We start from the raw sequence: 25,679 nt of genomic DNA, 5'->3' as shown, positions 1-25,679 counted from the left end.
CTGAGGAGACTAGTTTGAATATTGACGATGCAATTGAAAACATGGAAGAACCTGAACTGGAAGAAGACAGCGATCAAGAATATGATAGTGGGGAATTTAGCACAATTAACGGTTATATTGAAGCCTTAAAATTACCGATCTAAAAGTTTTCGCATTTCAACACCTTAAAAATTAAGACGATCATTTTCAGTCAAGTTTGTTAAAGCAAAAAACAATAAATTGTTTTTAAAGAAATAAACATAATACATATTTACGATTTATGTTTTTTTTTTCATGCACATCGAATGAGCGGACACCTCTAATATGCGGACAAAACCAGAGGAACCGTGAGTGTTCGGTTATGGGAATTTTCACTGTATGCGTAAAAGTGGCGAAAGGGCTTGAATTGTAAACCTTCTATAACGGTCATTTTGAGATATATAGAAGTTTTTTCAAATTTACAAACTATCACTATTTTATTAAATCCAAATTTATAAAGTCCACATTAATACGACAGAGAAAGTACAGCGTAGGTTTGTAAAGTTTTCGCATTTCAGGTTAGCAGGATACTCGAAAGGGAGAATCGAGAATGCACAATTGCTTAGCAACTTCAATATTCAGTCACTCCAGCCACTATTTGCTAGAGACCCACAATTCACAAATTCTAACCTTACCTTTTATGTGAAAATCCCTAATAGAAATTTATATAAAAATTCGCAGATTTATATATTAAGTGCAAATTAAAATTCGTGAACAGTACAATATATTTAACGTATATATTTTCAGGGTGTTTTTCTCTACTGCTAGTGTGTAGGCTATAATGAGAAAGACTATGATTGTTCTACTGTTGCTTCTAGATAGTAATTGAATATATGTTATTATGTGTTCGGTTGGGCAATAAATTCCACTGAGGAATTTATAAAAGCAAAAAAAAGATATTACAATACAATTTTCTTAGTCTCTGCTATTTTTTACCAAAAATAGTTCCAGTCATAATTATTTCGTTTAGATTAGTCAATTACTATCAAGTTTCCAATAAAAATAGTTACGTTTATATGTAGTATAAACAGTTTTTCGCACAATATTTTCACCATACCCAGGGCCATCTGTCTTTCTCTTCTGCTCTATCGTCAACAACTCATATGAAATATCATCATCTGCTGATGACTTTTATTTTCTCTCATTCTCTCCTTTCTTGCTTTTGGTGGTCCAGAGATGACCTAAAATCGTTAATATCACTTATCATGAAAAATTATGAAAAAAATGCCTATGAAATATTATTTTTAACATAACTTACTCAGAATTGGCTGAAAATCTAGGAAAAGTTAGAAATGATATCCGCAACATTTATAAGGCAGTACAAAGTAACATATATAACATAACATATAACATATATAGTAACATGATGTAGAGTTAAAATTTTTGGATATATTAAAAGGGCCAGGTCACCCGCTGGGTATTTAGGTGCCTTGATAGGCCACCAAATTTATTTTGAAACTGATAAATTGGTAAACAATCCATCTTTCGCTATAGTTAAATTAAAAATACGATCCTGTCCAATACCTGGCAAATAAATTTTATGTGTTTAAACGCCTCAACAAGCAGTCGTTTCTTGGCAGATGGATGACGAAGTTTTATTGCTTTGCCGTTACAATAACATTCTCCTCTTGGATAATGAGCACTAAAACCACAATTGCGAATACTCGAACATTAAAAGCCGACAAAACCAGCATTTTTAGCCGAGAAAATGCTCGAGAGATAAATCTGGAATGCGATCGAAATGAGTGAGCAGTGTAACGAAGACGACCCGTATATTATAATCGTAAGACAATGTCAATTTAACGCTCCGGGTGATGGTAAAAAAATACGTAGCACATAGTGGAACCGTATCTTTTTACTAATATAAAGGTCGCAGCAGTGTTCAATTTCTTGTCAGTGCGTATATCAGTTCGGTGGTCCACATTGTACGGTCGACATCGGTCCGAAAATCAGTTGTATATATTGGAGCGTAATAATATACCTCTTCCCGTCTATTTTCTAGTTAGAAGGATGAAGTTGCTCGTATGCTTGGTCCTTGTGTTCGCTTTCGCGGCCGTTAACGCTGGTGAGCCACTCTTTTCAATTGGTATTTTATTTTCCAGTTGTTCTATGAAACGTTTTGCGCCATTGCTATTGCGTTAGCCGAAATCGAATCAAATTTATTTATTTAAAATAATGTTCGTCGAGGGTTTTAATGTATGGTTTGCGCAATTCCCAAACGTTTTTTTTGCAAAAACAGTGAAAGTATACAAAAGTGAAACGATTCGAAATTATATTTTGATTTGCAGGTTGTAACAAAGTAAGTTCCCTTTCGTTTTTACGCCCCTCAAATATAATTCGGCGGGCAGAACTATTTATATTTAAAGCGCTCAATTGTTAAATAGACCGAACGCAAAAACATGAACTGTTTTTATAGGTTTATATCTGAAAAACAACTAAACGTATTTGGACGACCGCTGCGTTTTTGCAGCGGTTTTTTCGAAATTCTTAATTTCCAGTAAATTTCAAATCGACTCAGATTATACCTTTTTCTAATTTCTTAGTATTTTATTTACCTGGATTGCTAAAAGTAGTAATAACAGGTTTGAGCAATTTTTTATATATTTTCAAGTTTTTAAGATACTTTTGTTTCACTATTTTTGACATGGTGTGTTTAAATTTCATACGAAAACCCAGACTAAATGTTGACACCATTTGACGATTTCGACAAATTTATACATGGACCGCATCCATGTAAAACGAGAATATTATCGTCCAGTCCGTTGCATGCTTTTTATATAGATTTTTTGCGAATCATAAGCACCCACTCGATTTTCCAAAAAGTTTGAAATTTATTTTATTTTATTGTCTTTTTAACTGAAAGTACAGCAGAAATATATAAATTAATAATTATTATATTAATATTATTTAATAATTAAAAACGACTTGAAATAATGAGTGAATTCTCTTGCAAAACGCGTTTAAAATAATTCTTTATGATGATCAAGGAACGTCACATTTTAAACTTATGGGAATATTATTTAAACGTATTTTTAAAAAATTGCTTTTAGACGGACGTTACCGGGGTCTTGAGTTCGAATTTATAAAATAATATAAAAATTAGAAGTGATTTATTTATACTATAAATTAAAATCTGTTTATCTTTTTTACAGTTGAAAGATAATTTTTACAGACCCCAATCAATTGACGTAATCAGTCTTTTAAGTTTAAATAGAATTATAGTTAAATTATTTAAAAATCGCCAAAATATAGTTAAGTACGAACAAAAAAATATTATTTAATCATTTTATATAAACCCTTCTAACGAATTTTGTAGTTCAAAATAAGTAGCTAAAATTTCGATTTATATAAATAATATAAGTAATGAATATAAGAAATACAGCGTTTATATCTGAAAACTAGAAATATTTTAACATTATTTATTAATATTTATTGCAGTCTAAATCAAACTTTTAACAAAATATTTAAAAATATTAAGAACTCAAGCCATAGCATATTATCCAACAAATTTGATAAACGACGCTTTAGTCACGACCATTAGATTTTTGTGCTCATTTTTGAAAATTAGCACGAATATATTTACTGAGTAACGCGACTATACCGCCGCCCGTGGCTAAAATTTACCGGTCGCTCCCAAATCCGTGACTAAAGTCCCGGAAATGTTCGAAGTTTTAATGCAATTTTCTGCACACTTGATCGGTTCCTAATTGACCATTTTAGTTTCTGTAGTATTTCTTTTTTTTTCTTTCTTAAAATTTCTTAAATTTATTATAAGTAGTTATACAAATAGAACTTAAATTGTAAAAACGTACAACTACAAATAACGTCACACATATTTAACAATAAAACAAAATAAATAAAAATAATAAATTAAAAATCTTTCCGAGAAGATTGTGATGGTGTAGAAATTTCAATGATTTATTTTTAAAAGTTAAGCAATACTAAACAAAAACACAAAGTCAGTACAAAATATGTTTTATAAATTACATCATGGGTTTATGAAATTTCTATCCGTATTTCGATTTGTATAAATACCTAATCTAAAGTAACATATTGTGTAGTAAATAAAATATTTTGAATCATAATTTTCGACTGCTAAAGACATCCAAAGTTAAACAGAACTTCATAGTGAAATTTCAGAGGACAGGAAACACTTAGATGCAGTACATTCACATCCATCTGTTGCGGATATTAATAGAAACACTATCAACACGCACATTTTCCTTATCGTCTATTAATATAACAACAATCTATCAATCGTTACATATACATTGAACTCTAAAAATATCCGGATATACTTTTCGTTTCTACACCAGTTCCAATAAAAGAAAATAAAAGCTCAAAAAATTATTTTTAAAAAATTGTCGTTTAAATTTTAAGCTTTCCAAATACTAGGTCTTCGCAAACACTCACAGTTATTAGAGTTTAGAGATAAAAAAAAAGTTCGAGGATATTGCATCATTTAACAACAATTATCTATTTTAAATCTTTACGAATCTCCATGGCAACATGTTTTTAAAACACCATAAAAGTTATTAACGATTGCTAATGCTCGGTAAATACCGTTTGCAAAATACGAAAAAACATTTGAACAGTATAAGCGGGAATCACATTTAAATGTAAATTAGCTAAGCTTTTAAATGTATTTCAATAACGTTTGTCGCTTTACAAACATTTACTTAATTACTAAGTGGCAAAAAACATCGAGATGCAAACAATTTAATTCTTGTTATTATAAAACTTATATTTCTTGAAAATAAATCTCCCTCTCTTTGGGACTTTGGGAAACAACTTAACCCCCTTTTAAACATAAAATTGGCGAAAGGGCGACCATTAAAGATGATTTGTGTAAATTTAAATTATTGCATGTCTCATTTAAACTCATCCGCCCACTCTCCTTTGAGATTTATCTTATAATAAAGTACGTAACTAATATAATTTAAATTTTCTTAAATAAAACTAGAAATTTTGAGAACGTCTAATCACCATATATTTAACAGTTCCATAAATAACAAATTACAATCAATAAGATGTTTAAAAATTATCGGGGTCTTATAGAACAATCAATTTGTTTTTAATAATTTCATTTTTATGCAGCAAATCTTGTTTTTATTTTTTATGCAAGCGTGCGTTATTTTAGATTTATTCTTCTTCCCTTCGTTTTTCTCATGGTTGTTTCTAAATTTTATTTATGAAGTCAGGAAAATTCTAGATATGATAGCCTCCCTCCGTTTCCGATGCTTTTCTTTAAATACGGCTTCAGGTATGTAGAGGAACATATTGGTTTGTAGGACTGAATGACTTTAAAGAGTTTGTTACGTTTCCACAGACATGTCAAGAAAAATAAACAAAATATTTAGACAGAAATTGCGGATATGAAGGATAATTTCATCCACTATCGCTGCATTTTTGCAATTTTCGTTTTTTACCTGTATTTTCTAGGTACAGATTTAAGTGACGTCAATTTATTTTTTCAAACATTTCGGATATGTTTCTACTTTTAATAAATATAATTTATCGTTTTGGTAAAAAACAAAAGTATATTTCGTTAAAGGTCACTTGGTTGAATTTTTTTAAATAAGCATTAAACACTGTCGCGAGTCACTTCGATGGTCTCTGGTACTTTAGTCACGAGTTTAGTTCTGATGGTGACATCACACGTCCGTCAGTAAATGCATTCGTGCTGTTATGCAAAAATTGCAGAAAAATTATAATATGCAACTCGTTCATAAAACTTGTTGCACACTAGAGCGAGAACATATTCATAGTTGCATTAACAACTTTTTTAATTTTGGACATATTATGTTTTTGCAATGATAACCTCATAACTGAAAAAAATATATTGCAAAGTGAGATAAACCATTACAGTAGCTGATATTATAGCACCGTTCTTTCCTCACCCTGTGGAAGTTCCAAAATTCGGATATAAAGTCCCATTCAAGCGTTTTTATTGTAGCTATTTTCTTCGCCATTACTGTCAAGGAGGAAGGGAACGATTTTTCACGCTGGTAAGAGCTATTAACTGCTGACCAAATTGTTATATAAATTGTCGTCATTGTTTGAAACTCTTTCTGTAACTAGCGTTATTTCGATAACACCGCATTTGACATTTGACCCAAATAAATTGTTAAATAATTTTAAATCGCCGCAGCAGCATGTTACCGATCGCTATATTTTTTTACAAGGCAAACGTGAAACTGTTTCAGTTTTTGTTTGTTCTTAATTTTGTACGATGTACAACTAATTTTTGTAATTCAATTTCAAGGCACACCGTGCAAAGACGGAGAAGTCAGGAAGGCTGACTGCAATACCTGCGTTTGTCGAAATGGTATCGAAGCATGTACTCTAAGGCTATGTCTTAACAGATCCAGACAAACCAGAGAAGGCAAGTAATTACCAAAGTATAATTATACATATAATGGGTTCGTTTAAGACGCACTCTTTTGCAATTATTTTATTTAAGTATATTTTAATTCTGGCTTGTACGCATTCGATGCTTTTTTAATATTATATATATATATATATATATATATATATATATATATATATATATATATATATATATATATATATATATATATATATATATATATATATATATATATATATATATATATATATATATATATATATATATATATATATATATATGATGACACTATATTCCGGGATATCATCCGTTCGCTCGTTGAACTCCGACTGGAATCCTGCATCCGACTTGAATCCTGCAGACGTTTTGCCAAAATCTCACGGATGATATCCCGGAATATATATATATATATATATATATATATATATATATATATATATATATATATATATATATATATATATATATATATATATATATTTTTTTTTTTTTTTTTCACGTATTGATTCACGGATGGAAAAATGTGATGACACTATATTCCGGGATATCATCCGTTCGCCGAAAACACTTCGAACACTTCGCGGTGATAATTGCGAATGCCTAGCCTTATGTAAACAATTAATTTTTCCATTGAAAGCCTTTAGAAAAAACGAATTAACAATGCAAATATTATTGCACGGCTGCCGTAAAAAAAACGACCGTAAAATTGTACCCAGAAAATATTAATTACGCAATGGTAAATAAAAAATAAATTTATTCTGTTGGTGATTTTAGCTCGCCAGCCGGAATGTACCCCTGGAGAAGTTACCAAACAGGATTGTAATACGTGCACTTGTACTTCAACCGGCATCCTAATATGCACAAAGAAACGTTGTCTAAGAAGTGTAGGTAAGGTATATTTTTCAATAATATACCGGGTGGTTAACAATAGATCACTTTAAAGGGCGGAGTTTTAAATTACACGAGTATACGCAGATGTAAGCGGAGGCGACCCCTATTTAATTTTTAGATTTAAAAAAAAAAGAACTTGATTTTATTCAAATTTCGCGATACATACATTCTACACCCTCTCACTATCTCTTACACATAACAAAAAGGGCCGAAGCGGGCAGACATGTTACCGTGACAATACATTTTAGATCCTTTCACTTTCGAATTCTATGCAGGAAATTAACCAAAATTCATTTGTTTTCCTTTACCTATTCCTAGCCCTTTTTGAAAAAGGTGTTTTTCTTGACGCAATAAGACCGTTGACTTCATAACAAAGCTTTGAAGTTATATAAAGCAGGCTTCACGAAAACTCACTTTCCTTTTCATTTAGTTTTCTTAATGTATGTATATAATAATTCCTTCAATTAATTTCGTAATTTATGGTTAAACACTACAAAGTCTAGCGCGAAAAAAATTGGCAATGTGGGAATTTATTTAAAACATTTGAAATCGGCTGACACTTTTGATGTTGTAATGCGATTGTTTGCGTATGTATTGCGTAATTCTTTTTTTGTATTTATTAATTTTTTCCGTGATATTCTTTTTGTCCCTTTTGTAAATTATCCGGAATTAAAATCATACATCATTAAATGAACTTCTTACAGTTGAATGTTGCAATGTTGAAATAGTTCAAAAACCGAATAGGGAACTGAAAATTTTAACACTTTGCAATAATGCATGATGAATTTATATAATGATTTAAATAAAATTAATAAATTAATAAAATAAAATAATAATTTAAATAATGAATGAATGAATAAATGAATTTAAAATTAATTATGAACCTATTACCTGGGAAACTTGCGATACCAAGTCACCGTAAAAACGAAATATTAGACTGGGTTCTAAGACAAATCTAAACACCGCAAACGATGATCGAAATCAGTATAGTTTTAATTATTACAACTTTGGGGCAGTTCAAAAACCGTTTAAATAAGACTATTCAAAATTTTAAAATTAATAAATTAAATAACAAAACCAATCAAGGCAAATGAAAGTGACCAAAACTAAAACATGTATTAGCCTTAATTCATAATGTCAACTCAGGACAGGAGTGTACGCCAGGTGAAAGAGTTAAGCAAGATTGCAACATTTGCCAATGCACTTCCGCAGGAGTTTTGGTCTGTCCCAAAGTAGGTTGCCCGAAAAGAAAGCGCGAAGGTACATAAACATATTGTTTTTTGCGACTTGTGATATACATTTTTTTTCAGCCGATACCGCTGCTTTCCATGAATACCTCCTAAGGTCAAAAAGAGGTAACTATTAATCAAACGTATAGGCCCGAACACTTGTATGAAACACAAGCCCAATAATATTATCTATGATCATATATGTAGTAAAATTGTAGAAATAAAAATTCAATTATTCAAGTGATTTTAATACGAATCGCAATTAATTTCAACGTGTCATTTTTCAAATCACTCACTCCATTTTTAATTTGTCACTTGGTGAAGGACTTGATAATATATGTTGGGCGTTATTTTCATTTTAAACTCTTTCCGCACGTTGCTACTCAACTAACCAAAATTCGCACGCTTAATCAAATCATGTGATGAAATTAGCACCGCATGTTCGGAACTGGTAACTTATACGAAAATTTGCCCACTGTAAACTATGTTAAAAGTCGCTTTCAGGGTGAGATATGGCTATATAAAAATTGTAATTTTTGGAAAAATTTCAGTATAGGTGACGGAAACGTACTCTCATTTTAATAACTCGGAAACGAATGAGGATATAGAGAAATCATTCTATTTTATAATTCAAATTAAAATAAAAAAATGGGAACATGTTAAATTACGCCTCCTTATGATGAAAAATGAATTTATTATTGCTGTTTCTGTTTTAAAATCCACCCAACTTCTCCATTGTCTAGCTCTAGTTTTCCAAATTCCTTCCAGCGTTTCTTCCCCTTTATTTTGCAGCATAAAACTAAAGTTGTGTTTCCCCTAGCTAAACGGGGAATCTGCACGCCATCTTTAACTGATGTACATAGATGTACAATTTTTTGTTGGCGAAATATAAACAAAGATCTGTCATACCTATAGAAAGTTGATTTTAACAATTAGTTTTAACCAATTTAACTATAATTTTAAAACTTAAGAAGATATTCAGATAAGTCTTCGAATACAGACACTTTATAATCGGCTAGTGTATTAGTGATGACCGGTTTCGAGTACCAAAACCCCCGAAATCATCAACATCCACCATTGGAGAAAGGTCACCACTAATTTTGGCTTAGCGTTTTTTGGTTTCGATAGTATACGACGGCTATGCTCGAGAAAGTTTTGAACCATCTCTCAAATTTCTCAATTTTATCTCAAATTTATCAACACGATGCATGGGCCTTTTATTATTATTAAACTACTACATTATGATTGTTTTTTAGATATATCCTGCTAACAGCTTTACGCAATATTTTCATGTGCGGAGTCGTAAATCCGTCCTGAAACGAAATGGTTACAAATTTTGGTTATTTTTCGCAAAAAAGTCGTCACCGTAGCATGAAACCGCTTGACCATAACATCGCACTTCGATTTAACACACACATGTTTGCTTATCGGTGGCGGGGCTTTGGGATAACGCAAAACTTTCATTCGCAGAATCAGACATCGCCGAAGACCTTAAAACCACACCATGTGCCCCTAACGATTTTTTCACGATTGACTGCAATACTTGTTACTGCAATATCGATCGTAGCGGTTATCTGTGCACCCAAAACAGCTGCTTGCACAGCGAAACGATTGCCAGTTACGACAGTACCACCTCGATCCCTCTGACCAACGGTACCCAACTTCTGATCTTTAACGAAAGACATGAAGTACTGGGCAAAATAGACAACGTCAACAAAGATCAACATCAAGTGGACAACAACCTCAATTTTAGCGGCGGCACAGCCGCAATTCATGCCGAAAACTCTAGTGATGCTTTTGAGCCCGCAACCACTGAAAAATAGGCGACAGATATTACTGACATTACAGGCGCAGCGAGCTTGGGTACGGGATGCCTTTATGCTTTTTATTATTTGCTAACATACTGGGAGATCCCAAGCGCAATTTTAATATGATTATGCCTATTTAAGAATTTTGTTAGATCAAGGTTTCCGATTCAAAAAAATTTTGAACCAAAAGCACATAGACGAGGAAAACACCTTGCCATATGTCGACTCTTTGTTCCTGGCAGACATTCTTTAAAATAACGCACAAGAGACATCTATGGCAAGCAAGTATTACGCGACACTTAACAAATGACGAAAACAGTTATTTTTCGATGTTTGGATGATAAGCAACTTTATGCTACGTTGCAACAAACGAACAAAAGTAATTAACCATTAGCTTCCTCTACGAAACAAATCGACTCCGTAGATAAGCATCTGCCAGGTCTGAAATGTCTCTTCTGTTATTTTGAAAAACGTCTGCGCGGGATAAAGGCGTGATCGATCACAATCTCATCTAACAGTATGTCCCACTTAAGAACTGCACACCCTTGTAAAATCTTTGTTAATGGTTCGATTTTGATTTTTTTTTTGTTGGATAGCTCTCTGAAAAATGCACTAAAATCTTGGGTTGCTTATCGCTTCAACTTAAAGTCATCGCCAACTGAGACTATTTAACAAAAAACTCAGAAGAGAAAAGTGCTATTAGGAATTTAAAAAAATAAATTAGCAACGATTTCTTATTCACGGGTACTTAGGACCCAACTACGCCAATTTTTATAATGTTGTTTTAATACAGGGTGAAATATGATTTGCGCCCCGCTTAAGGCTGTACATCTTTGATTACGGTTTGATGAGGATATTTTTTTTGTTGGACAGATCTCGCACAAAATCACATTCCCAAATATCGAAAAGGGCTATTAGTGATTTCTTTAAGAATAAAGTGTCAAGGAATTCTTATTCAGGACGGTATAAAACCTGACTATACTAATTTCCGTGCTTAAGCATTACTCCTGGAGAATGTTTGCGGCTCAATCTTGATAATTCTTTTTTTGTTGGATAGATTTCACTGAAAGACACTAACGATTTTTTTTAATTAAATATGATTAGAGAAGATTAGAAATGAACTAAACAGACTTTACAAAGCTGTATTTTTTAAATTAAAAATGATTTTTAATTCTCATCTAATAATGAAAATAAGGAATATCAAAATTGATTGACGTCGGCATACTGTTTCCTTTGTTTGCCATGGAGAAGTGAATATTCGACTATCAAATTCACTCGCTAATCTATATTTTAATTTTGTACTAAAAAATAAATGTCCCTTAAAACGTATTTTTTATCATTATTTTTGAAATTTGTTTAATTAAAATTTGTGAGATCTTAAAATCACATACAAAATAATCGTTATTTACAAAGTTTACAACATTTATTTTTTTAAAACATTAAAAAAAATTTGGTCATTGGTCTAATTACTTTTAGGTAATCTGCAATATCTCTTGTCATTTTCAATTTGAAAAAATCTCTAAAAGTACTTATCGATTTTCCGCTTCAGAAACTGTGTGAAAACCCCGATTCATTTCTCTTTAGTAAGATCTCTCCAGCAAAAAAGAATGATCAAAATTGAGCCATAAACAAACATTCTACAGGATTAACGCTTAAGCGATTGTTATGGAAATTAGTATAGTTAGGTTTTATGTAGCCCTAAATAAGAATTCGTCGATACTTTATTCTGCCCTTCTCGATATTTGACATCACGGTCACGGTTGATGTAAAAAGAAAAACAAATTCGTTGCCAAATTATTTTTTTTAAAATCCCTAATATTACTTCTCTCTTTTGCGAAATAGTCCCAGTTGGCCATGACTTTAAGTTGAGCCAATAAGCTGACTTTTTGAGAGATCTTTCAAACAAAAAAAATTATCAAAATCAAACCATAAAATTTTAGAATATTTAAATATTCCGACGCTTGGCATCTCCCAGTGACCCCATTAATTGTAAAGCCTGTCAATAATCCTTTTACCGTCACTCCCTGCTACTAAAATTATTGCTCTCGGTAATCGAATAGAACACATCAGTGCTACGATCGGAAGTTATACAAGGAGTTGAAGCTAGGGAAATCTTTCAGCATTCTTCTACTTGTGAGAAAACAATCCAACTCACGGAAATCGTTTATGTTAGTACATTGTTGTTAAGAGTTGCACTTTTAAATAGTCAGCAGACTTCTTTTTCTAAACTAATTTGATCAAATAAAAAAATATATATAAATTTTCCTATCTTGGTGGTATCGATACCCAATACCATTTAATGAATGACCTCTAAAACACTAAAATGTCGACTTACACACACACCGACTAGTATTTGACATATTTTTATGAATCCAGTTGTCCCTTATGACCGGTCAACTTTAACGCCTCTTTTTTTTGCTCATTATATATTTATAGCCAATCTCGAAACATTTTTAGCCACCGAATTCAGCTGTAAACCTGGTCAAGTGTTCCACAAGGATTGCAACACGTGCACTTGTACATCCGACGGGAAAAACGCGATATGCTCTCTGAAAGCCTGTATCTAGTTTTGGTTGTAGTATTTTTTATTGTTCAGTAATGTATTTACTTAGTGTATTGTGATGATTTAGATGTATTAATTTCCTTTTTTTTTAAGTTAGGTTAAGTTCATGTTTTATTTTTTTACGTACCTACCGGATAGAATGACGCCGTTGCAACGCGTATAATAAATTTTTTTCTGGATTGCGGCGAACTGACAAATTTTAACCCAGGTGAAATTTAAGCGGTAGCTATGTTTTTATTGAAATTATTACCTGTATTAGTATTATTAATTGAAATGTATGACGGAAAGATTACTTAGCTGAAATGCATTGTACAATAGAAATATAGAGTTCGCACATCAATAACTGTTTAATAACTTTTTCTACCCATCTAGCCCATTGCACGTTAGCGACAATAAGTTCTACTCTACCTGAACTGCGGCTCATTTTACGAGCACTGAGAGTTGGTTTTGGTTGTGTTTACGCAATTTTTTTTACATTGTCAACATTGTTATTAACTTTTGCAAGTGTTTTATAAAATTCATACGGTCGGTAAACATTAAATTTACGTTAAATTTAAATTACTAAATATCATATTTTTCTTGTTCCGAAAATAGGATATTATCAGTCACTATGACGGCGAATAAATGTACGAGGCACTTCCTTGACAACGGACCCAATTTAAAAGCGTGCGTAGGTGGACGAAACGATTAATTTTTTCAATACGCTCTGATTAAACTCGATACGTTTACGAGAAAGCTGGTGGAGAAATATTTACGACACAATTGCGCTAATATTTTTCATATCATACACACACATCTTCAATAAGTGACAATAAAGAATTTGTACTCTCAAAAAATTTAAGGGCATCAGGTGGACGATATTGATTGGAAAAAAAATTGGTTTCTTAATAATTGTTTCTGTTAATAAAATCAGTCGGACATCACATTTTTAACACGAGCATAGACCACAGAACCTTTGTGCTTCTTGCGTGTCTGGCCAACACCTCCTAAATCACAAGGCCGTGAAACGCTAAAGTATGAGTCATCACATTAAGGAAATCATATAACTGATTCCATGGTGTTCATAATATCAAATATGGGTGAAAGAGGATAAACACACTTTTTGATTACTTTATAGTATGTATACAACTACTGTACCTACAACTTGAGTAAAGATTGCATTATTTGCACTGAATAAAAAAATTAATGAATTAAATCTACTTTTGATCAAACACGGCGTTTTTAATTTGGCTGTTAGTACTTTCTCCTATTGATTCAACAGTGCAGGTTATAACTGTAAATGAAGCTCGCATATTGAATAAGATTAGAAAATTTTTAACTCGTTAACACATCTTGTGGTACTTACGTTGTAAAGGCCCCTATACTTATCGAAAACTATTTCTTTTCTTTGTTGAAACAAAGCACAGCTGGAACAAACGAATCTTAATTAACGAATTAAAAAAGATAGTAACACAGGAAGCACAATGCTTCATACTTATTAAATACCCATTTTCTAGTTTAAATAATTACAAAAAATAATACAAATATTTTGATCTAGCACACTAATTTTGAGATTGATTCTGTTTTTTTTTTTAATTTATCGCTTTTCCAGTATCAAATATCTCAATCAAAACGGTTGTCGAGGTCATGTTCGTCTGGTAGTCCACAGTATAAAATTTACTTAGGTAACGTCATTACTTCACTCAAGCAGTCTCAAAGAACCTTGCGCCGGTTGGAGAACACCATAACTGAAGAAAAATTGGCTTGACGAATGGTGGATGCCCATTTAATTTCTAAAACCTGTCATCTATGACAGTACAATCCAATGAAGTACACCAATAACGTTCTCGTATTGGGTGCAATATTTTTATTAATTGGTATTTGTACAATGTTTGTGGAAATATTGATTCAACTTTTGAAAAGTGCAGGTATCTAAAAACTGCAAATCCTTGCCTTTGAAAATTCAAAACAAATTCTAACTAATACTACAAACTCCAATGTTTTTAGAACAAAATTCCTTTTTGTGTAGTTCCTATATAAAAGCTTTTTGTCAACATAAGCAAAACCAATTACTATTTAAAAATACTTCGCAACATGTTTTATCATCACTTTAAAATCAATTCATTTTAACAGCTTATTGTGTTCCACAGAATGTATTTATAGGGATAATTCTTGAGTCGAAGGTTATCTATCTAATCATATAAAATACAGACATTTATTGTGTCAACTTTCAAAATTTTGAAGTATATCACCGGATTAAATGGGAAGAAGCAAAGCCGCTCCATCCAAACCATGGAGGTCTCCGCCTCCGACCCAGCAACCGCCACAAAGTAGACCCAAATACATGTAAGTATTATTGAAATTTCCTTGGCACATTTTTCGCAAAGCATATATAAACTTTGCTAGGAAACGATTTACCTATTTTTAGCAAAATCACATGACAACAAATTGGATGATCTTTTCCAAGTATAGAGTTTCAGGCCGGAATTTAAATTATTGTGAAAACTTTTCTACGCCGCAAATAGTTTTGCAATGTCAAAGTCATTTCAATAAAAATATTATAATCAGTTTATACAATATATATTATTATTTGGGTTTATCCCTTGTCAATATCAGACTAATCTAACTATATAATATAACAGAACTCATATAGTTATTAGTAGCTATATGATAGAACAAAAGCACATTATAACTAGGTGTACAATATTTTTTAACTTGATGACCTATTAGAAACATATAAAAAATGTCAATTAACATAAAAATGTTAAATAACCGTAAATTTTAAATGGAGCCTCCTGCATTTTAGTGTGATAATAAAAAGAGCAATTCATTCTGGACCTAAAAGCATAAAATACCAAAATAGGTAGTATTTTGAGCTGTTCTGGAGTTAAAGTCAATTCCAGAATAAAATATAATCGATTGTATATAATATATTGTATAATTTATATTAGAAAGATTTATTACATGTACTTTTGATCCAAAGAACCAAAGGACGGTAACCTTTTACTTAGTGTCGTCTTTTTGACGTCACTGCAAACAGCGAAATACATTTCGATTTATTGATCTCGTCGTTTTAAATAAGAAAAATATCGACATTTCAAATCAATTATCTGCATTACTAACTATTCTGAATACATCTCTGTTCAAAGAAAAAGTAATATTCATTCCGGACATTCGCGTGCTGTCTACTTCTTTCTCGGTGCCATGAAGTAAAAAAAGATAGCAAATCAGACCTATCCACGTGATATAATTTTGTTCTGGAAAAGTAGGGAAACGTCAATAGAATTTTCTATCACACGGGTAGATTTACGTAACGAGTAATTCTGCGAATTTTTCAAAACAGTGGTGAATTTTTAAGCCTTAAATCTATTTGCTATTCCATACGAACTAGAACAAAATGCCAAGACGTGGACGTTCACCATCGCCTTCAAGGTAATAGATTACTGTGCTAGGTTAGAATGCAATATTGTCGGATTTTAAATGCCGTAGTAGTATGAAAGTTCAGAGATGAGAAAGCTAATTGGTTCGATGAGGCGTTCAGTTCCTATTTTCAATATGAAATAATAGAAACTGTGATCTATTAAAACTTTTAGGGGAAGCAATTTGCCGGCTAGGGCTCCACCAGCACCTGCTCCAGCCCCAGTGCAAGCGGCCCCAGCTCCAGCACCATCTCAAGGACCTGGTTTATTTGGCCAGATGGCCGCAACTGCTGGTGGTGTTGCTGTCGGTTCAGCTATAGGGCACACTGTTGGACATGCTGTTACAGGTACCTAAAAAACTTCTTATGAAATGCGACTACTATTTAGATGTTATTTAGGATTGTTCAGTGGCGGATCCACTGAATCAGCTCCCCAACCCCAACAGGCAGCGATGACTCCTCCACCACAGCAGTATGGGGGGCAACAAAGCTCTGAACCAACAGGGCCTTGTGCTTGGGAAATTAAACAGTTTTTACAATGTGCTTCTACCCAGTCTGATTTAACATTGTGCCAGGGTTTTAATGAAGCCATTCAGCAATGCAAAGTTAGAAACAGTAAGTTGTCCTATTAGGAGTGTGTTTGAAAAAATTTAAGTTTAACTTTTTGTTTTAGATTTGGCATAAATTTGGAAAGTCTTGGATAAATTCATGTGATTAGAAATACCTTAGTCTGAGCTAAATTTATAGACAATTTTATTTTAAAATATTCCATGTGATACCAATTATTATTTGGGGGTATTTTCTGTCCTGAATAATAAATCCATAAAAAGTAGAGGTGTCTAGTTTGCCTTGCATTTCTGTTGATTGTGTTTTGTTCACAATAAAAATTTCTTGAGAATTGCTGATTTTTATTCAATGGTTTTGTGTGTTAAGATTATGGGTTCAATTTATCAATGAACTATTGAGTCTACCTCAACTTGCCTAACTTATAGCTGGTCTAGCTAGCTTCTAATTAATGTTACTATTATGTTTAGTAACATTAGAAAGTCCTATTTAAGGTTCCTTGAGAAAGGCTAGTACCAATATTTAATTTAAATTGACCAAGTAAATATACATATATGATTTAAAGCAACTGGAGATACGGGTTAGTAAAAATAGAAAAACCACAAATTGATCTGATTGTTTAGGAACGCACAGACAACATAGAAGTCATTTGTACTATACAATCTGACCCTTCTGGTTCAAGGACTATGGATGTTACAATTGCAATGTTGAAATAGAATGGATAACAACAAACATGCTGAATTCTTCTAATGTGATAGAAATTGACATCTTGCAATGTTGTGGGGCAGTAAAGCCCATTAATGAACCATTGCACATGGCGGGTGTTTGTTCCGGTCTGATTCCAAGAAAGTGAGAAATTGGTTGAAAAATTGTGTTGTTGGAAAAAAATTTTGTTCAGCACATCTTCTAATTGAATTGTTAGAGGCGTAGTGCCGCCTATATTTTGTGAATTAGTTCTTGTTGTGTGTGGATATCTATGGATTTATAGGGTGTATTGCTGGGTTTCCGGATTTCTTATATTCACGCTAATATACAGGCCACATAAGACCGGATAACCCGTATGAGATAATTGCCGGAGCCGTTAGATACATTGGCCGTCATTTTATGACGAATTATTTATTCCACTGTATCAATATGCTAACAAACCTGAAGGATGATGGAATAGTCCAAACCCTTCTTTACGAAGGCATCCCTTAGGAATTTTGAATTATATTTACCTATACACTAAAAAAAAACATGCCAGAGAGGACTGTATATTCCTCCATTTTTATACAACTTTACTCGGGCCATGTATAGAACCCTAAATACAATTAATTTAGGTATTAAAGATTTTTGCCTAGTAGGGTAATTGTAAATAGTTTCAGTTGAGTCTGGTAATACTTGTTTATCAGGCGGTTGTATTGAGTAAACCGGAAAGGGTCATCTTTTCTTTTAATCGCGAATATTAGTACACGTAGATTACTCTGTAAGTTTTGCCGATTTGCGCTAGCTATCTAAAGAAAAGAAGAGATCATTTGTATAGGTTATGTAAGTTTTCATTAAACAGTTTTTGTTTGAAGAGTTGGATTTTTCTGATTAATAAAGTGACGCGAGCTACGTTAATTTGTTTTGAATATGGAGTCAGCTAAGCAAAGCAAGCAATTTAAAATTATGTATAATAATAAATAATGACGGAGAAAAATTAGTAATATTCCGCCTTTTAGATGCACTGATTATCCTTTAGAGTTCGATTCTGACAAGTTGTTATGCAAATCTTATTTTAAACAATTCGGAAAAATACGGAAAATTGTTGTAAAACATAAGCAGAGAGCACTGTTAGTCGAATATGCAAACGAAAATGGTTGTCAAAATGCTCTCCAAAATGCAGGAGAATTTAAAGGACACTTTTTCAATGTTTCAAGAAGCGAATCTGTTCCAACGAGAAAAAAAGTTGTTAAGAAACACAGCTTGTCATATATTGATTCCGATGAAATTCAAGCAGAATTGGCTGCTATGGGAGGAACATCTAATCAAATGGGTAAGGTAACTGATGATCCATTATAAATGTTACTTCCCTCAAACCTTTTTAGTTTTCATTTTAGAAAAGAAAGTTTAGTACAAAAGTTTTAGGGTTTGATTTCTAGATCTAATAGTACACCTAGTTATATTCAAACAACAAAAAAGTATCCCACAAACCATCCAATATTCTGTCACTGAAGCAACATGAGAAGGGGGCATTGATTCTAATATTTTTTAAAATATTTTCTGTATCTTGAATGTTAATTTCAATGATATCCGCCTATTTTTGCTGTGTATTTCCAGTGTAGACGGCTAGCCCTATTTCCATTTTCATCATTTTTTATATACAATGACAATATTACAAATTTTTCGTCAAGTGAAAATATTCTATTATCGAATTTTGAATAAGAATAACATTCATGATATACTACAACCGGCATAATTAAACAAAATTGTGATGTGGGAGTGAAGCCATGATGATGCATGGCCGGCTAAGTGAACATTTTATTTTTGGCTAATTTTTGACTTCCAATTTTCCAATATAACTGATATACCATTTTTTGCACACCCTGTATATAAATGAGCATATAATGTCAAATCAAACCCTATAACTTCTGCATTAAGCTTCATTTTCTAAAATGTGAAATAAAAAAAAAGTTTTGTTTCATTTGTTTCATGTAGATTGAGATAGTGTAAAGGACATTTGATATGGCGCAATAAAGCTTACAAGTAATTGCAGCAATAAATTGCAAGGTCAAAATATGTAATGAAACTAACTCTCTGTGTAAACAGACCAAAAACACACATTGGGAAACTTCCTCAAAAGGAGAGGAAAGTGATTACTATGGACTGCAAGAACAGATGTGGAAGCTAAGTAGAAATTAAAGGAAGGAAACGAGTGAGCTTGTTAGCACAAGTCTTATACAAAACGAAACCTGCATAGAATATTTATTTAAAAAAGCTATACCACAAAGAAAATGATAAAAACAAAGAAGTACACCCAGCATAGTTACTAATGATGAAACAATTATAGAAGAATGGGACATAGAAATTGCACTTCAAAAACTAAAAAACTGAATGAACTACTCAAATACGGTGGAATAAAACTAACACAACAATTACAAACTTTAATAAAGAAAATCATGTTTTATCATAAAATGTCAGACGAATGGCATGTTAGCTGTTAGCACAACAATTTTACCTTTCAAAAAAGTACTATGACATATACCGCCGAAACGCGCCCCGAAATATCTAAGACCAAAAGAATGCTAGAGTACACAGAAATGTAAATAATCCACAGAATAGCAAACAACAATAATGGACAGGGAAAGGAGTGACGATATAAGAGAAACATCAATGATTGGGTGCTCAACAGGAAAATAGAATAGAGAGACGATCGAATCTCCGCAGAAAGAATGGTCAAAGTAAGTCAAAGAAGCAGAAGAAGAAAATATTGTCTGCAATAAATCAGACTACTTGACATCGTGCAAGAGTATGGTTAATCTCAAATTAAACATCAAATATATCCCCTACTCTGTTGTTAAAATAATTTTTCAACTTGTATCTATTGATCTTGAGAATTACAAAAAAAGAAGCAAGCCTCTTGCAAGGATCCATCTCTTAATTAACAACTTTACATGCCTCTGGACAATATTTCCTTGCATTGGACTCCAAGCTTTATTACGCCATGTCAAATATTCTAAAAGGCGTTACCAATATCAATATACTGTTTTCAAAATAAAAAAATTGTTAGTTGCAGAAGTAACTTTTCATAGTCCTAAATCAAAAGTTAGGACTCCCAAACTAAACCGAGTTTGGCAGAAAGAATCGGTAAGAAAAAGCCAAGCAGCTGGTCTCAGGAAGAAAGTTGGTACGCGGGCTATTAAGAAAAAACAGAAAGAAAAAATTGAGGAGTAAACACTTATTTTTTTCTAGTAAATGCAGTGAGTAATCCAATAATTGCAGTTACTCTGTTGAACAAGTCCAATTGATCAAAATCGTTAAATCAGCAGCCCACACAAATGAAGAAAAATTCCGAGTACTTGATGCAAGGGATAAGCTGCTCAGGATTGAGATGAAAAAGAACACCCAGAGAAAGGTAGGGCCAACAATTGGGACTTGTCCTGACATGTGCCCAGAAAAAGAACGATTGATGAGAGAAATTCAACATCAAATAGCTTTATATGAACAAGATGATAATGATAAAAGAGTGATGAACGCAAGCAAGGCTGTCAAACAATATAGTCGGAGCTCTGCAGATCAAGAAGCACCATTGCCTCATGAACTTAGACCTGTTACTGTGTTACAAATGACTATGGCATATTTGATGCACAATATTATGGACTTATGTGAGAATGAGGCTGATGTGAGTTTTATAACTTTTTTTTGGATTGTTTCAACTGTATGGCACTTTTTAAGGTAAACATAGCCGAATGGTTCCATTTTTTGTGGGATAGAACACGTAGTATAAGAAAGGACATAACACAGCAAGCTCTCTGTTGTCTGGGATCTGTAGAGTTGGTAGAACAATGTGCAAGGTTTCATATACACTGTTCGGCCAGGTATAACATGTTTTTCAAAGTTGGAGGTAAATTATGAAAAAAATTTTTTAGATTAATGGGGGAAGATCCATCAGTGTTCGATCAAAAAATTAACACAGAAAATTTAACCAAATGCCTTCAAACATTAAAGTATATGTACAATGATTTACACCTAAAAGGAGTTTACTGTGTGAACGAAGCTGAATTTAGGGCCTATATAATACTACTGAACTTAAATGACGGCAACTTTATGTGGGAAGTTCAAGGGCTTAGACAAGATATACAAAAGTCTCCTGCCGTTAAATTTGCTTTAAATGTGTATTCAGCCTTTGAGAAAAAGAATTATGTAAAATTTTTCAAGCTTGTTAGGTCCACTGATTATTTCAATAGTTGCCTTTTAATGAGATATTTTGTACAAGTTCGAATAATGGCCCTAAGAACTTTAATTAAATGCTTTGCTCCACCAAAGTCTACATCCCTTTATCCTATTACGGAATTAACAGAACTTCTGCATTTTGATGACCCTGACGATACAATTGACTTCATGAGAACCTACGGATTGGAAATAAATCTGGAAAAAAGTCATTTCTTAATTGAGAGACACTCATTTAGAATGCCAGAATACTCATATATGCTAGAAAGGTCTTCATTGGTAGAAGACAAAAGACAGAAAAGTGTGGGCAGTGTTGTGTGTGGTCAAGATTTATCTCCAGAGATGTACTTGGCCCTCTCGACTCATAAAACTCGCAATAGTTTTGATGATAATGGATACCTCATTCATGATGAGTTATTCTCAAAGATAGAATCAACATTAGAAGAATCTGCTTCTTCTGAAATGGAAGAATCTTCACCAGAATCTAAAAGTCCTGACAATATATTTGAATCAAAAATGGGAGAAGCATTAGTTCCTTCAAAATCCAGACAAGAAAATCTATTCATTAGACCCAAACAAATTTTCGCGCCTCCTGTACCAAGCGAGATTGTCAAAAATGAACCAATCAACATATTTGCACAGAAGCACCAAGATAAACTTCCAGTGTCTGGGAGTATTTTCGGATCTAGTACTCTAGCAAAACCTGCGTTAGATCAACATGATGGCATTTTTACCAAAAACATTTTCAGTGAGCCTGCAAAAAATAATATTGAACCAACGAAATTTAATATTTTTACACAAAAAGACACTCCTACTGAAAAGTCAAAAAGTGGGGGGTTTAATTTTACTTTAGTGAAGAAAACTCCTACAAATGACGGAAAAAGTTTATTTCCATTTAGTTTTACCCCTCCTGTCGGATTAGTTGAAAAGCGTAAAAGGAAAATAGAGGAAATGGAAAGGACTCAGAATGAGGAAGATATAAAGGTTTTGGAACTGCAGAGGCAGAGGCTGAAGGAGGAAATACTGAAAGAAACTGAAAAGGAAGAAGAGGAACGCAAGAGGCAAGAAGAGAAGCGCAAAAAGATCGAGGAGGCCGCTGAGAAAATAAAATTGGAAATGGAACTGAAAAAGAAACAAGAAATGAAAGAGATTGAGGAACAAAACAGAAAAAAGCGTGAGGAGGAACAAAAACTAAAGGAACTACAAAAAAAATTAGAGGAAGAATTAGTACGTAAGAAACAGCAGATTCAGTTACAAGAACGCCAAAAAAACTTAGAAATCCAAAACACTGTAAATTTGTTGGTTAAAGAGATGTTGAAAAAGGTTGATGAACAAATGCGCGAGGAAAAATTGTCCAAAATAAAGCGCAGCATACATAACCGGTTTTTATTAACTCTATGTCACAGATGGAGAAACGCTGCTATTAGAAAAATTAAGAAGCGGAAAGCGTTAGATTGTGGCCCAGTTTGGTTAAACTCGCGAGATGCTACAGAATGTGCGCGGGAATTACATATGGAGTCCCAGGAGTTGACTTTAAGTTTAGCAAAGCGATATAAACAGGGACGACCTGTGGATATTCATATAGCGCAAGAACCTATAGTTGGTACACTAAATTTATTTAATTTAACTTATGCTGCGTTGAGGAGAAGGCTTTTTGAGCTTAAAGAGAAGTGGCATCAGCACATTTACTGGAAAGTAACAGTGTCTCTACCTGGACAAGAAGAGCTTGATGCTCAATTGCATAAATTAGAAACCATGTTGCAAAACCATATTAACTGGAAGGAAAATAATAAGACCTTATATATTGAGGATCATAAAACCGTAACATATTGTGTGGAAAAACAACAGGGACATTTAGTAAAGTATTGGGATGCAAATGGATTTATTTTTATAGCGAAAAAATTGGACTCTTCAGCAAAAAAACGGATATACGAAAACTTGAGGAATTTCGGTGTCTACTCTAAACTGCCTCTGGTGGTTATTTTGCAGGATGCCACAGAATCTGACGATTATTTGAGAAATCTAAAGGAGACGGGGATCATTTCCGATTACATCACTTACAGTTGTAATTTATGTTCCGAAGTAATACCAGACATAATAGACAATGGTCTGGTGTTTTTGTCAAAGAGAGTCGAAAAGTATCCTCCATTGGAACTGGAAACTTTGGCTTCGTTTTTAACAAAACATTTGTACATAGAACCTTGGAAGAAAGCCGCTTCATTCGCTAAATGGAATCATGCTTACAAAATATGTCTGAGAGATCCCAATGTTGTCATAGGCTTATACAACCAGGGATTGGGTTTATTGCAGGAGATAATAATGGACAAGCATTGTAAGGAGTTTGCCCAATTTCCTGAAATTTTCGGAGAGTATCTTCCAAGTCCAGTACCTGACTTTTTTCCTTGTGATTATAGGTGAGTAACTTGAATTTTTACCATTTCTGCTAATGCAATCTAAGCAGTTTAACATTAACAAAAAAAAATAATTTTGGAGAAACCTCTGTTATTAATGACAAACATAAAAAGAAACTAATAGGAACATGCTATCTAAGGTTTAATAAAGTGTCTGTAGCGTCGCAGCTCCTGGTGTTGTTCACTTTTATTTTGGACGGCATGTATAAAGTGAACCTTCATTATTTTCAGGTACTTCCCACCGTTTTGGTCAAAACCATTTTACTTGTACAAATTAGAAAAAATGTTGAGAAAATTAGTGTTGCCGAAATTTTTAGAAAAATGGCCGCCAGCCGATGAATCAGATTTGCTGGTGAGCATTTCTAAATACTGCACTGAAGTATTTGAAAATGCAAAGGATTCGTTTATCGCCGTATTCAGTGTTTTAAAGGAAAGCAGAGAAAACGAAGACTATGCATCAATTTCGTGGATTCAGGCAATTGAGGTGTTGTCCAAACAAAAATTAAAAGAAGTTAATCTAACGCTGGACGATAACGAATTTCAAAATTCAGTCTTTAAAACATTTGTTGTTGTGTACATTACTCAGAAGCTAAACGAGTTCAGTAATAGCGACTGGTTTTACAGAAATAACCCAATAATTGAAGAATACAAGAGTGTTAATGAGATTTCAGATAACCGCACGAAAAAAAGGGTGCTGGATTTAGGCTTGGATGAAGATGTTTTTGAAGTTATAGAGAAGGCAGAGAAAATATTGAGAAAATCTTCGACACAAACACATGTCTGTGAACGAAAGAAACAAATCGAGATTCTGAATGAGAGCATTGAAGACTTGGAAGATTCAATCAGGGTTGCGAAGAAAATTAATAAAATTACTCAAAACTTTTTTTAAACTCAAATGTGAATAGATTTTTTTTTGTATTTTTTGGGTTTTCATCAAATTATATTTTAAAAAATTTAATAAAAAGTATATTTATTCCATGTAACGTCGGAATCCATTTTTGTGTGATTTTACTATTATATATATTTGCATACGTTTCGCTAAAATCACATCCATACAAGACAATAGGCCTACTAATCATTGTTTTGTTACTTTTTTTGAGATTCCTTGACACTCCCTTGCTCTTAATATTTGATGTAATGCCCCTATTTTCATGCTTTTCCTCCAATTTTCCTCCCTAAATAATTAGTTTTTTCTACTTTTTGAAAATAATATTCACTATTCTCCGTTACGATTTTTAAGTGCCTATTCTGTCCACTAAACTCTTTTTTAACTAGTGTCATATATTAAGTTTTTAGTTCATTAATTTTCAAACCTGTTACAATTCATTTCTGTTAGTCATGTTTGTTAAATTAACAATTTTATTTGATACTCCCAATTCCGCCATCGATTTATACAATTTTTCTCTTTTAAATGTATCATAAGCTTTTTCAAAGTCAATAAACAGCATACATATAGGAAGTTTCTGGTCCAGACTATTATCTAAAATTTGTTTTAGTATGAAAATTGATCCATTTTC

General features: G+C 32.7%; 3 protein-coding genes across 4 annotated transcripts; all 3 read left to right on the top strand.

Annotated features, from left to right (window-relative positions):
• The first annotated feature begins 1,873 nt into the window (after positions 1 to 1,873).
• LOC132700070 (uncharacterized) lies at positions 1,874 to 13,209 on the top strand. The gene is made up of 7 exons (XM_060667187.1): positions 1,874 to 2,083; positions 6,284 to 6,403; positions 7,163 to 7,276; positions 8,426 to 8,539; positions 8,590 to 8,634; positions 9,979 to 10,329; positions 12,774 to 13,209. Exons 1-7 carry the CDS (start codon positions 2,029 to 2,031, stop codon positions 12,881 to 12,883), a joined length of 909 nt encoding a protein of 302 aa, XP_060523170.1. The 5' UTR covers positions 1,874 to 2,028; the 3' UTR covers positions 12,884 to 13,209.
• Positions 13,210 to 16,114: 2,905 nt separating this feature from the next.
• On the top strand, positions 16,115 to 17,174 carry LOC132699458 (coiled-coil-helix-coiled-coil-helix domain-containing protein 10, mitochondrial). The gene is made up of 4 exons (XM_060666176.1): positions 16,115 to 16,290; positions 16,452 to 16,624; positions 16,676 to 16,891; positions 16,950 to 17,174. Exons 1-4 carry the CDS (start codon positions 16,256 to 16,258, stop codon positions 16,958 to 16,960), a joined length of 435 nt encoding a protein of 144 aa, XP_060522159.1. The 5' UTR covers positions 16,115 to 16,255; the 3' UTR covers positions 16,961 to 17,174.
• A 1,159-nt stretch (positions 17,175 to 18,333) lies between these two features.
• LOC132699732 (protein xmas) lies at positions 18,334 to 25,239 on the top strand. 2 transcript variants are annotated; one of them, XM_060666600.1, is made up of 7 exons: positions 18,334 to 18,492; positions 18,544 to 18,857; positions 20,598 to 20,751; positions 20,804 to 21,203; positions 21,257 to 21,399; positions 21,451 to 24,165; positions 24,394 to 25,239. In XM_060666600.1, exons 1-7 carry the CDS (start codon positions 18,455 to 18,457, stop codon positions 25,049 to 25,051), a joined length of 4,422 nt encoding a protein of 1,473 aa, XP_060522583.1. In that variant the 5' UTR covers positions 18,334 to 18,454; the 3' UTR covers positions 25,052 to 25,239. The 2 variants fall into 2 exon arrangements, with proteins under 2 accessions (XP_060522583.1, XP_060522582.1); XM_060666599.1 differs by having other exon boundaries at positions 20,592 to 20,751.
• The last annotated feature ends 440 nt before the right edge of the window (positions 25,240 to 25,679 follow it).

This window comes from Cylas formicarius, unplaced genomic scaffold (genome assembly GCF_029955315.1).
Source record: "Cylas formicarius isolate icCylForm1 unplaced genomic scaffold, icCylForm1.1 PGA_scaffold_3__17_contigs__length_32017465, whole genome shotgun sequence".
NCBI lineage: Eukaryota > Metazoa > Arthropoda > Insecta > Coleoptera > Brentidae > Cylas > Cylas formicarius.
Note: the sequence above shows the minus strand (reverse complement) of the source record. Positions and strands in the feature narration are given on the sequence as shown.

Excerpts from the sequence above, each read along its gene's own strand:
- LOC132700070 (XM_060667187.1), top strand. The coding sequence starts at position 2,029 with ATGAAGTTGCTCGTATGCTTGGTCCTTGTGTTCGCTTTCGCGGCCGTT. Across the intron at positions 7,277-8,425 it reads ACGTTGTCTAAGAAGTGTAG|GACAGGAGTGTACGCCAGGT; the intron begins GTAAGGTATATT and ends ATGTCAACTCAG. Across the intron at positions 8,540-8,589 it reads CCCGAAAAGAAAGCGCGAAG|CCGATACCGCTGCTTTCCAT; the intron begins GTACATAAACAT and ends ATTTTTTTTCAG.
- LOC132699458 (XM_060666176.1), top strand. The coding sequence starts at position 16,256 with ATGCCAAGACGTGGACGTTCACCATCGCCTTCAAG. Across the intron at positions 16,291-16,451 it reads CGTTCACCATCGCCTTCAAG|GGGAAGCAATTTGCCGGCTA; the intron begins GTAATAGATTAC and ends TAAAACTTTTAG. Across the intron at positions 16,625-16,675 it reads TGTTGGACATGCTGTTACAG|GATTGTTCAGTGGCGGATCC; the intron begins GTACCTAAAAAA and ends GATGTTATTTAG.
- LOC132699732 (XM_060666599.1), top strand. The coding sequence starts at position 18,455 with ATGGAGTCAGCTAAGCAAAGCAAGCAATTTAAAATTAT. Across the intron at positions 18,493-18,543 it reads AGCAAGCAATTTAAAATTAT|ATGCACTGATTATCCTTTAG; the intron begins GTATAATAATAA and ends TCCGCCTTTTAG. Across the intron at positions 21,400-21,450 it reads CATATACACTGTTCGGCCAG|ATTAATGGGGGAAGATCCAT; the intron begins GTATAACATGTT and ends AAAATTTTTTAG.